At 40.6% G+C, this 13,035-nt stretch overlaps 1 protein-coding gene across 1 annotated transcript; it reads right to left on the bottom strand.

Annotated features, from left to right (window-relative positions):
- Nucleotides 1-2,766: 2,766 nt before the first annotated feature.
- CHRNA6 (cholinergic receptor nicotinic alpha 6 subunit) lies at nt 2,767-12,376 on the bottom strand. The gene is made up of 6 exons (XM_065655803.1): nt 12,298-12,376; nt 9,804-9,943; nt 7,944-7,988; nt 6,707-6,816; nt 5,601-6,588; nt 2,767-2,889 (listed from the first exon to the last, which is right to left on the bottom strand). The coding sequence occupies exons 1-6, from the start codon at nt 12,374-12,376 to the stop codon at nt 2,767-2,769; spliced, it is 1,485 nt and encodes a 494-aa protein (XP_065511875.1).
- Between the last annotated feature and the right edge of the window lie 659 nt (nt 12,377-13,035).

Below are 13,035 nucleotides of genomic sequence, written 5' to 3'. Positions count from 1 at the left end.
TTTGTGTGGGTTCTTCAATGTCTGCTCAGCAGTGGGCCCCTACTGAAGACTTCTCTCCAAGGTGAGATCCTTATTGTGTCCTCCACTATCTCTAATCAGCAGCTACTTTCACAAAGCTGACAGGAGTATGCAAGGCTCCAAGTTTTGAGTGTGCCCAACACAGCCGAAAATGGCAAAAGAATCCAAAAGTTACTGCATGGGGGGAAGGAAGGGTAAACAGTACACTCAGAAAGAGACAGAACATGACTTTGTAAATCTTACTTTCTTAGGATACCAGGCTGATCAGCTAAGCTGTCCAAACCCTGTGTTTGTGGCCTAAAGGCAAGAGAGATATGTAGTACTGTAAATGACAAAGACAAGGAGCTGGAGCTGGGGCATGGAGGCCTTCTAACTGGAGATGAGGAGCTGTATAATTGTGAATGGTTTGACAAAAAGCCAGGGATTTTGCTAAAGTCAGCTTACTGGCTCTGAGGTAGTAGCTGTCATGCCTAAAAAGCAAATGCAGTACACCTTCAGCCACAATATTTTCATTTTTTATATGGTCCCAGACTGCGACAATGAATAACTGGCAGTCAGATGTCTTTGCTATAGAAATGAAATTTTTGGGCTCAGAATGCAGCTCTCATCTTCAAATTCCCTTTCCTTCCCCTCCCATTCTTTCTGATTGAAGAGCCAGCATACCAAATGTAATTTAGTAGCATCCCTAAACACATTGTACAGTACAGAGTTTCTTAAAAAACACACATTCTTCAAGAAAGTATATTCCGGCAGTGATATTTAATTGACAGGCTGACAAAGAAAACCATGCATGTTCACACATCATGTCTGTCACTACATAATTATGCAATATTCAGGGGGAATATAGAAAATGCAGTTTTCTTCTAGAAAATAATGACTTTACAGATTTCAGCTACAGGATTAATACAGTTACATTCTTTTCATTCCACTTTTATCTGTGACATATACATTTATTCAGTCCTATTCTCTTTATTATGGAGCATCAAAAAAGAGTAAAATGCCAGTCAGAGACTTCAGAAACAGGGAGTCCTACTTTCCAAGGACTCCTGACGTTCAAAGCAGAGACTGAGACATGGCAGACACTGAAATACTGTACTGACACTGTACAATTAAATTTAGAGCCTGCTATAAGAGAGAAGGGCTTTTTACTCTTGAAGCCATTGGCTTTAGTTGGAATGGTGCCTTTTAGAGAAGAATCCTTCCACACAAACCAACAAGAATGGAAATGGACAAGGTACCTGAGGCTAAACTGGCCATATAGTATAGAAACCGCATCAGGTGCACACCCACAAAATGCCTCAGGATGAAGCACACTAGGATTTGGAACTTGGTTACAGAGCGGCAGCCTCAGCTGCAAAGGAAGTATCCCCCCAGTTACAGGTTTGCACACACAGCACTGACCCATGAAGAGCCAGAAAATGGAAAATTGCTACATAGCTGTTTGGAACAAGGTGCATTAGGATTCATGATAGCTAGCCTTCTCTTGCTGGGATGTGTGCAGTCCAAGTTGGTCTTGAGGTTTGAAAACACCAGAAAACTCAGATCAATCCAATAAAGGAAATCCAATAAAGTCAATCCAATTTTGTGTGTCATGAGTAACTACTCAGGGACAAACCCTCCTCTTTTGGGCTTATGTCTGGGCCTGAGCAAGCAAGAGTTTTCAGAGCAGAATCTGTGGTCTGGTACCACTCTCAACCTGATGAGTGAAACGTGGCTTAGAAATCCTACTGGAGCTCATCAAGGACTTGGTATTCAGTATCAGGAAGTAAAAGGGACCTTGGTCGCATGCAAAGTTCAGTGGAAGATGAACTAGTTTTTAAAGGTCTTAGAAGCATGTAGAATTCAAATGTGGATGCTTTATATGGCAACCACAGATAGCTCAGGTCTTTTCTGGTTTTCCATAGTGCATCCAGGTTATTCCTCTTTGGTGACTCCAGGATGCTTCAAATGATGTCAGGCTACATGAAGTGCAAAACATTAAGTCGATTTGTCTTCAATTAGAATTATGTGCTAAAGACCTGTCTGACTTCAAACATAAATACAAACATGTATTTTGTTGGTCTGGGAACCTCATTTGTGTACATATACTGCAGAAGATGGGGACCTGCTATTTTAGATTATATTGAAAATGTCACAGGGTCAAGGGATTGGTTTGATTGTACTTTTATTTTGATTTTGGCTGCCTGACACAAAATAAAGAGCACTGGTCCAGTCAGTAGGACTGTGATACCTCATCTAAGCGCCACACCAAAGACTAGCTGTTGGAAAGAAATAGAGAGGAAAAGTAAAATAACTGAGGACCTGAGGAAGAGCTATGATCAGGAGAGAAAAATGAAGCCAGGTAGAGCCCTCTTTGGGCAATGCACTCAGAAGTGCCTGAACTGTCCTAATAGCCCCCTGTACTGAAACCAAGGAAAAAGCTCAATAACTTCAACCTGCTCCTGTGATCCTCAGTGTGATTATTACCCTTGATCTCACTGAGGGAAAGACAGATAGGCACTCTAAAAATCCCAGGTGTTCTGCCATAGAAAGACCACATGCTCATCTCTCATTTTCAGTCCTCTTCTCATTCTGTTTTGGGTTGTTGGCTTTCTCAGAGGACCCTTCCCTCTCTTCGTCCTTTCCTCTGTGGCTGGGTGCTGAGGAGGTGATAAGCAGAGGAGTTATGTAAAAGGAGAGAAATACAGGAGACTGTTTGGAATTGAAAATGAAACAAGAACAGAAGTGAATAAAAAGCAGTGGGTCAAGTTATGTATGTGCTATTAGTGGCTGGATAAAGAGCCCCGCAGTCCCAAACACACAAAGGATTATAAACACCCAGAGAAATACTCTGTCTATCACCATAGCTACATATTTCCAATCATCTTCCACCTGCAAGAGAAAAGAAAAAATGAAAAGCATAAACTTCATATAATGTAACATGCAATTGCAAGCTGACATTATGCAGTAGAAATGTCTCTTGTAAGGAAGAATGTACATGCAGTCATGAATAGTGTTGCTTGTGCTTATAGTTGCTGCAGTTTTCAAGTGTCTTTAAAGGGTGCTGATCTTCTAGTAGTATTTACCACTTTTGGCTGAGAACATTCAACACCATCCTAGTCTGCTGAATTTTTTCAAATATTCAAGTCTATTGGCAAGCTATAGCTGTGATGCTGACATTAACAAATAGGACCTGATCATGTGGTGGGTGTAGTAGAATCACCATAGCTGCACATCACTAGACTCTGTCAAGGGACTTATCCTCACAGTCCACACAAGAGACAGTTTGCTATTCTGGCCTGATTTGCCACTCTGTCATTCCAGCCAAGCTCCATTGACTTCAGCAAACTGACCAGCTGGACACATGGACTATAGCAAAGCAAGGGCTCTGACTGAGCAAACCACAGTCGCATGTGCTGAGTAGGCCAGAGTGGATTTCGGATGTCTGAGAGGTATACCTTTGGACCACTTTCAAGGAAGCCAATGTCGTTTAAACTGTACCTACATACAAGGACCACTGCATCAGAACATCATTCACTCATATAAAACTAGTGACTGGTTAAGAGCTCTCTGCTGAGGGATCTACCACTTGTTTTCCCAATTTCTTGAAGTTTTCATCTAAGAGGCTGCTGCTGTATGTCTTGTGAAAGAAAACACAGCAAGAATTCCAGCTGCTGTAAATGTTGCTATATTTTTTAAAGGGCTTTTATTGTACAGGTCTAGTGCATGGTATCACCCATATGGCCTTGTATGTCTGGCTGAAGCAGAAGCAGCTTCCAGAATCATTTCCTCAGTGCTTGCCTGAGAACGGCCTCCTTTTTCTCCCCAAAGAGAGGATTTTGCTCAAACGAAAAATCATGCTTCCTGTTCCTAGTATGTTTTGAAACATAAAATACAGAGCTGCTGATGCACATATCAGACTAAGAATACAATCTAATGTGGCAGGAGAGATTTGCAAAATGCAAATCGGGAAAAATGTGGAAGACTAATCATGGCAGCATTTCAGTCAAACTGCTTCAGCAAAGCCTCTTTTTGGAGTGCATCAGAGAAATCAGCTGAATACAGTACACGGATATGTTTTAAGCAGCTGGTATGGCAGCAAGAGCAGGGCTAAAATACAGGGGTTGAGCAAAATATTAAGGACAAGCAAGGCTCAGCTCAACCCCCATCTTCCTCCATGCTGAGAGATTTCTGTCTTTTGCTTTGGGCTAGCATGTATTACCCACTCATGTTATGAATTCACTGACCAGGCCTTAACTGTAGCCCTTTATTCAGAAAGTTATGGACTTCGTTTTCAGATGAAACTTCTTCTGCAGGACATACAAAAGGGAAAAAAAGTAATTTTGGAGTTGCACGTAAATTTCATGAATTTGCGCTGATTTCAACAAAATATTCTGTTGGAAAGAATACCTCTCAACATTCCCCTCACGAAGTATTCGTATTTTTTAATACAAATACAGCAGTATTTATTTTTGAAATGGATTTTGCCATCATAGAGCATCTAAAAAACTTCAAAATCAAAAGCAAACATTTCATGACAGATCAAAGATAAGTTTCATTAGACTCTAAACACTTTTTAAAAACAACTTGAAGTGTCAGAGCGTTCTTATTCCTTGTGAGGCCTCAGTGTGGGGAGATGTCAGGTAATCTTTCTTGGAGCTTCTTTTAGTTGCTTGTGTTTACACCTGAGGACATGGCCTGAGAATTCTCTAAGCATGAACCATTTTCTATGACAATAATCCCAGTTAGGATGAAAAAATTATAACCTCACGCAAGAAAATCCATTCATTCAAATGCCAAGTCTCATTTTTACCCACATCCCCCTCCTTTTTAAAAATCTGTCTTTCTACATCTGTTGCCTGTTTTTATTCAGGCGTCTTCCCCCAAAACTCAACTTTTATTTCAACATATGTTTGTCATGGCCGAAAATACTGTATTGCTGAAGCCAAAATTCGTCAAATCACTATAAAAAAAATGAGCATACACCAGACTGAAACAAAGTAAAGAAAGCAGCATTCTGAAAGGAATATCTTTACCAGATTTTTCACTGACAATAGTTCTCCAGATCAACTACTGTGCCGCCAGATAAGCCTCTTTCCTTAAAAAGCAGTTCCCAAATTTGCTTGTTTCATTACTACCACAGAAAAATACCTTGCTTGGCAAATAGCACGCTTAGTATTGAGATGTTACTGCTTACCAGGGCTGTGCAGTTGGTGAGCAGTACAAGAGGGTTGCTTCTGAGTATTTACAGTAGGGTTGTTACAGACCTTGAAAGGTCACATCTAGCCTATGCCCTGCCCCATGGCAGGATCAACTCTGCCTGAACCACTGCCGAGCAAAGTTCATTCCTCATGGCTGCAACAGGCTGATGCTCCTTTTCTTTTGAAGAGTGAGCCTCATGTCTAATCTAAAACCATCCTACTGCTTAAATTATCCACTGAGGATAGAGGAAGAGTAGATGAGATCACTTTTCTTGTTTCATCTCCAGTGCATGATTTATCCGTAGGAAAATCTGACCCATCCACAGGTCTCAAAATTTTCTCCTGTAGACTCAACAACTCCAATTCCTCTGGTCTGCCCTCCTGGGTGGTTACCTCCCTTACCTCTTTGTTTTCATTTTGAGACCTCATGTTTTCCGCGATGAACTGAACACTGCTAATGACATCCTTCACTTCTGGGGAGTACTCCATGTGCTCTGCCATCCACTTCAGGGACTGATGGCTCAATTGTCTTCTTTTGGTGGTAGTGAGTTCAGTTGCCTTATCACAGTGATGGCATTGCTGCTCCTTGTGTAGTTTGGTATCATTGTGTTTGTTGTGCTTTGACTTGCCTAATATATTGGCTGATCCTTTCTTGCTTTTTCTGGAGATGTTTTTTTTCTGCTGTTGTACTGGCCTTTGCATCAACAGGACTTTTGGGAGCAGGCTAAGAAAGACGGTTTTTACCCATTTGGGCATTGTGTGTGTGGTTGGAGTTCTGTAATGTATATTCAAGACAAACACTGTGATGACAATTGACAGAGTCACAAATATCATAGTGAAGAGTAAATATTCACCTACAAGGGGAATTACTAAAGAGGTGGATGGGATTGTTTCTGTGATGACCAGTAAAAATACAGTCAAAGAGAGCAGCACGGAGATGCAAAGAGTCACTTTCTCACCACAGTCAGATGGCAGGTAAAAAACTAACACAGTCAGGAATGAGATGAAGAGACAGGGAATGATCAGATTTATGGTGTAAAACATTGGTAATCTTCGAATATAAAAGGAATATGTTATGTCTGTGTAGATCTCTTCACAGCAATTATATTTGATGTCATGTTTGTAACCAGAAGCATCAACTATTTCCCATTCACTATTTTCCCAAAAGTCATTCATATCTACTTTGGATCCAATGATCAGAAGATCAATTTTGGCTTTGTCATAGGTCCATGAGCCAAATTTCAGTGAACAGTTCTGATGATCGAAGGGGAAAAAGGTAATATCCATAGGACAGGAGCTTTTAAAAATAGCTGGTGGAGTCCAGGTGATCATTCCATCATAGCGAAGGAGGGCTTTGGTTTTGCCTTCAACTTGAAAATCTCCCACAGCACTAGAAAGACAAATGAGGGAAAGAAAAGAAAATTACTATGAAAGTAAAATGTCTTTCATGGACACTGCAGAAGGATACTTTTGAGAGAGAGGGTAAAATGGAAACTTGTTCATCATACTTGTTATACAAGACGATATCTGGTTTCCAAATTTTATCTGCTGGTACCCGCACAAATTCAATGCTATCATATTCTCTGGGATCCCATCGCAACTTGTAGTCATTCCAAATCTGAAGGAAGAATGGAAAATTATTTTAAAACCTTGCATTATCGGCAAATATCTGCTTCTCAGATCTTCCTGTAAAATGACAGACTACGATAAAGACTGAAAGTGCAGCACACATAGAGGGGGACAATGGTCCGAAAGACAACAAGGCCATGACCTGGAGAAACACTGGACATATATGAATATTGCTTACATGGATTTACCACTCCCTCCTCTGTGAGGGGATGCAATGCCAATTGGTATCCATTGCTGACATGCTGAGATCTCTCCTTTGTCTTGCTACATCAGTATAGACCCTTCCCTGTGCAAGGTCACATCCCCACTGCAGAGAGTAAATACAGGCGTTGCTGCTGCTGTCATGAGGGTGCACCTTGCAGGTTAAAGGAGGCCAGTGTCAAAGGAGACCAGCATCTTAATGAGAACGGAGGTACATATGCACACTAACAGGTAGTTGCTACCAGGGGACACTATTGGTTCCACAGGGGTAGCAAATTACCAAGTCAGAGGCACCAAGGGATGACCAGCAGATCTCTTGTGTTGCTATCTGGTACCTTATCATGGGGCCATGCTCCTTGCTCACACAGCCTACCCTGAAGATCCTCCTCATAAGTACAGTATATTTTACAGAAAGCTTTGTGTGCACCACAATCAGTGCCTGAAGGAAATTGTGTTTTGGTGGAAGCTGGCTCGTTTTTCTCAGCAGTTTAGGTCCTCTAAAGATCTTTGTCTATGTGTAAGTGCTAAAACCATCAGGAAAAATCGAGGCATGTTTCTTTTGCTAATAAGTGTTGTGGTTGGAATCTTCAATATGGACATGACCTAAGACTGCACAGCTGCATATTTAAGCACTCTTTTATGGGTATGTCCAGACAGAGTTACCAGATAAATAAACGATCATTGGATCATTGGAGAATATACCACACAGAAAATATGAGAGGTGTAACTTCTTGGAAATAAGAATAAATAAATGACTTTTTCAAATGTGGCCATGGTTAATGAAGCTTCTCCTTATTCATATCGTTAAAATCCTTGATATAAACCCATCACTGATTCTATAGATGTAGCTTACAGGGTAACACACATTTCACCATATCAATGCAAATGTTTGAGAAAGGCAATGCAGTGACTTACATGTCTTAGCCACAAATTTGTTTCCATAATCTGATTGACTTCATCCTAGAAAGAGACACAGGCATGCACATCTTTACTCAATAAATTAGTTACAGTATCCTGAGATAGTGACAAAGTTATTTTTATAAAAATGGAAACTAGAATTCCACATTAACTGATACCACGTCTTTTCTGGCTATTTTCAGGGAGCTTATATATTGTGCACAGACATGTGCAGCTCTACTGAAAAATTTTTAAAGCTCAACTGAAAAAATATGCCCCACAAATATCAGACATACAAAGAGCTGTATTGTTTTTCCAGGGGCTTGTGTACCTGGAGAACACAAAACATACGATTGCTCTGACCAGTACCAGAGGAATAAGTTTCTGCCAGTGGCTATGTGTTTTGCTGGATTCAGTGTTTTAAAAGCTCTGTTTACACAGTACAGTATTGGTCAAGATTCAAGGAAAACAGCATCTGTAGCGCTGTGTTCTCACATTTCTATGCAAACCTCTAGAGCAGACACACTCAACCAGTACTTAATTAGGACATTGTTTTACTGAGACCTGCTTTTTACAGTCAATTATTGCAATTGCCAATCAGTGATGAATCAGGAAGGTGCTGCAAGAGACACCATAATAAAAGAGGGGATCCTGTTCTAATAAATAAGCCTTCAGCCCAGAAGTATTCAGAAAGACTCATATTACATATATTTAAGAATGTGGGCTGACATTCACAATTAAAATATCTGCAAGAATATTTCTTTGGGTAGTTCTTAGTTTTTAAGCGCGTGTGCTCAAAAAGTTAACACTGTTCTGAAGATTAAGCACAAAGATAATTTTGTAAGCCCTGTAAGGTTCCTGTCCATGGGTTAAACTATCTAAGTTCTTGTAAAAATCATGACCCTTTATTGAGAAAATCCAGCTTATTTACTTATGATAGTCCTTTTTTTCTCCAAAGACAGCACTGGGAGCCAGGGGCTGCAATGTGAAACAGAACTGCTGAAACCTGCCAAGCCACCTATTTCATGGAAACAAAATACTTTGATAAAGGAACTCCAAAGGATGACAACTGCCTTCACCATGAGGACTTACAATGCCTTTATTTATACTCTCAGACAACTTAGCTCCTTGGCTGCTGCTGAGCATTGCTCCTTACTGTTTGCCTGTCACTTCATTATGGACTCAACTATGTGCATCAGAATCAAAACTCTGCATCTGTTCTGTGGATAATTTGCTTCACAGAGCAGACTTCAGTGAGGGTTAAGGTCATGTTTTGCTTTTTCCACAGTCCCCTGCCCAGCAGGTCTGCCACCTCAGACACACACATCCTTGTATACAGTGCACCCCAGAACACACACCCACACACAACATTCATCCCCAGCTCCATGCTTTAAATCGCCACTTTGCAGGCTGTACATCTCTTATGTTATTTTGAAACAAACAGACCGAAATAGCATGCAAAAATAGAGAAGATTTTTGTCTCTCAGGACCACTGGGAAATGACACCATCCCCACCGGAGAACTAGGCCCAATGCTACACATCATGAACACCCAAGGCATCTCTGGAGCAGGCTGGCCCTGTGGACAGTAAACATCCAGTACTGCTGCTTTGCGTGCCAGAGGCTGCTGCCTGGAGCAGAGGGATTTGACACTACAGAATAAGCAAAGGAAACTGTGTAGCTCAAACTGCTTGTTTGGGCAACCAGTGTGACTCAGCTGACAGAAAGAACCGCAAAAGTCTCAGCATGTACATGCATGCACACATGACAATGTCAGCTATGAGAGTTGTAGGTGTAACTGTTACATCTGCTGCTTTAGCAATTTTCATATGTTTGCAATCATCCCCAAATCTCAGCATTGTTCTGTAATGAGCCTTACCACATTTGTAAGCTGGGTAATGGCCACTTCAAAATACACCGTGACAGGATCAGACACATTTTCCACTGGCCTGATGAACTGGTTGTACTGAGAGAAGAGTTTGTGAAACAACCGTTCCTCTGATTTGCAGGCTGTGGTATCTGTGTTGGTAAAGATAAAGAACAGCTACATCAGAGGTAAGGAAGTGGAAAGGAAGGTGCTGGCTCACATAGTAGTCCATGCTGTATTTCTGGATTCTGGTGCTTGTGACCATGTGTCAAGACACAGGAGCACAGAGAGAAGAGGGCTGCCAGAACGATGTCAGCTGAAAGCTGCTCACTGCTCCCCGTCTCCTCAAAGTGTAAGGCAATGGCTTGAATGGAAATGTCTCCTAAGCTGCATCCAGCCCACCCTGATACCAGACCAAAGTAGAATAAGGTGGTGTGAAGCAGAAAAATTAGAAATACAGTGGATTCAATCTTTGGTAGTTTTTGTGGTAAAACTGAGAGTTTATCAAAAGCATAGCTACTTACTCAGAACTTAAAAATTTGAGGCTGCAACTACTGGATCAAAATCTATGTCAGAGACTCCAATTAGGTGATCGTAATGATGTCTCCTAGTCTTAAAAACTATGACCACATTTTATCCTCATGTGTGCTATTTCAGCTCTTTAGATAGCACAAAATTCGCTCTGAAGGAAGTTCATTTATTAAGTTCTATGAGAAAAAAAAGTGGAATATTATCATTTCTTATAGAATAGCATGCATCTTTGTAATATAGAGCGGTTCTTCGGGAACAAGCAGATCATAGCTGTAACCCTCAGCCTATGCAGTACAGACGGGATTGCTTTGCAAGTGTAAGGTATATGACAGGCACAGAGCCATCTCACCGCAGAGTCAAGAAGAGTGCTCTTAATCTGCTGTATATAGCCAAAACATGAAATAGTTATTTTCACAGTGCTAAAGGCTACAGACTTTGATTTCAAGAGGAAAGATTAAATCATGTGGACTCTGGTGACATCAGCTCAGAACAATACTTTTATTGAATAACTTTGCTACTTCAATATACTACTATATTTCAATATACTACTATAATTCAGCACTGAAATTCAAAATACTTCATAAGGCAAAGATTTAGAAATCGCACCTCATATTGAGCACAGCTGTGTCATCAAAGCTATATGATGATACCAAAGATACTACTGATACAACCGAGGAAAAATTAGTTTTTCAGATACATGGTTATAAGCTTTTGCGTTAGTCCCAGACTGCAATAGAACACAACAGGAAAGCCATCATGATAAGCCTTTATGACTACAAATATTAAACAAAAAAGGTTCTGTGTCAGGCAACATGGTCTCTGGCACAGCATAGGACATAAATTTGTAATTTATATTTCCTTCAGTGAACACAATGGCCTGTGGTTGCACAGATGTCCTACAGGGAGATGCTTAGTCTCGTCTTACTGCACTGTTTTCATGCCCCTGTTTTTGAAAGAAATGACATTTCTGCCTCTAAGGTGATAAGAAGCATGTTCACATTCAGGAGATTATCACAACTAAAAGCTGAAATGTTGGTTACTGGTGACTTACAGGTACAGAAAGAAAATTCTAGTAAAACTTCTATGACTTAATGTTTTGTTTCATCCTTTTAGCGTCATCCAGAGAAGATACATGAATGTCTATAAAGTTTGGATGTTTGTGTACCATGTATTGTGCCATTCAAAAAGGAAACTGCAATTTCCTTTACAGATTTCTTCATCATCATCCATCTCACTGTGACTACAAGTACCCCACTGTGGGACCACGAGTTTCTTAGTAAAGTTTTATGACAAAAGCTGGTGAGTCTAAAATCATGTTTCATTTGAAATTTTCCTCCTGACTTCTTAACATGCTTTGAAATAGAGTAACAGAAATGGACAAGGATTTAGGCCTTTCATTTTTATTCTTCAGTTACAGATTCTCATCTCATTGGTGTTGCTTTAAGACAATGCCTTATAGCTTGCTAACACAAGAACTGTAATTCATATATGTCTTGGCCATCAGTGGAAGTGAGACCTTAAAAAAATGGAGTGTCTTAAAAGCAGAAATCCTGCTGAACCTCAGTGAGACTTGTGCATGGAAATCACTCCATTATATTTAGCCATAGATCACAAACAACAGTGAATAAAAATATATCAAGTTCTCACTTTCGAATGTGTCAGTACCTAAAATGCACATATTTAGCCTGCATTATTTAAGCAATTGCAAAATTTGAGCACCAAACAAAATTACTAGAACTCCTATTTCATTTTCATTATTTGCTAGAAACAGTTCGTCAACTAGTTATCAATTCAAAATGAAGAGGTTTATGTGTGAAAACTTGTATTGCTTTAGCTCTCAAAATACTGTTGTAATGTTACAGATTTAAGGTTAGAAATAGCTGGTAGAAGCTTTACATTGAATTCATTCCAGGAAAACAGAAGCAGAGACAGTGACTAGAAAATATTTTAGAGATTAGTATCAAAGAGAGCCTACCTTTAATCAAAGATGTGAACACGAATACCCACACACAGAAAGCAGGGTTACACCAACATAGCCACCTCTTAGGATGCATTGCTAGTAGCAGAATAGAGCTTCCTTTTGAGAAGATAGGTTTAGGGAAAGAAACAGAAGGCAAGAAGACATACAAGCCCCCCCCCGATGGTAAGTAGGCAGTACAAAGACGGATTTCAGTTTTGCTTTGGCAGCAAACTGCAGTCTGCTGAGCAGAGCAAAGCCTTGCAGAGTTGCTTCCACTATCACCAGAGGGGAGAGCTTATGCTGTGCAGAGTGAAGGGAGTCAGGCAGCATCCTATCAGATGACTTTTTGCATTTCCAGTCACCTGCACCCCTGCCGCTGGGGGAATGTATAAGAGGGCAGGAGACAGGGAAAGCAAGACACAGGGCACCAGCGTGGAGCCAGGGAGGGGAGGAGGAATTCACTCAGCCCTCCACCCACTGGTTAAAGAACACGAATCCAAAAGCAGCTGCTTTTTGCCTAGTGCTCACCTGAGTATGTCCGTCAGAATATACAGAGACAAAACAACTTCAGTTTCTGGGCTGAGGACTAATCCTGCAGCAGAAGAAATGGATGCTATATTGTTCTAACACCTCTACCAGAAACCATTAGAACCTTGAAATAAGTATCGCATCATGTGATAGAATTACTTGAAAGTATTCTGAGTGAAAAAATCTAAGTCAAGTAGATTTATTATTGCCGTCCGACAGGACCAA

Source organism: Caloenas nicobarica, chromosome Z (assembly GCF_036013445.1).
Source record: "Caloenas nicobarica isolate bCalNic1 chromosome Z, bCalNic1.hap1, whole genome shotgun sequence".
NCBI classification, from domain to species: domain Eukaryota; kingdom Metazoa; phylum Chordata; class Aves; order Columbiformes; family Columbidae; genus Caloenas; species Caloenas nicobarica.
The sequence above is the reverse complement of the archived record's forward strand: the minus strand, read 5'-3'. Positions and strand labels throughout refer to the sequence as shown.

Coding starts and splice junctions, on each gene's coding strand:
- CHRNA6 (XM_065655803.1), bottom strand. CDS start 12,376: ATGCATCCTAAGAGGTGGCTATGTTGGTGTAACCCTGCTTTCTGTGTG. Junction 7,989..9,803: donor TTACCCAGCTTACAAATGTG/GTAAGGCTCATT, acceptor GTCTCTTTCTAG/GATGAAGTCAATCAGATTAT. Junction 6,589..6,706: donor GATATCGTCTTGTATAACAA/GTATGATGAACA, acceptor TTGTCTTTCTAG/TGCTGTGGGAGATTTTCAAG.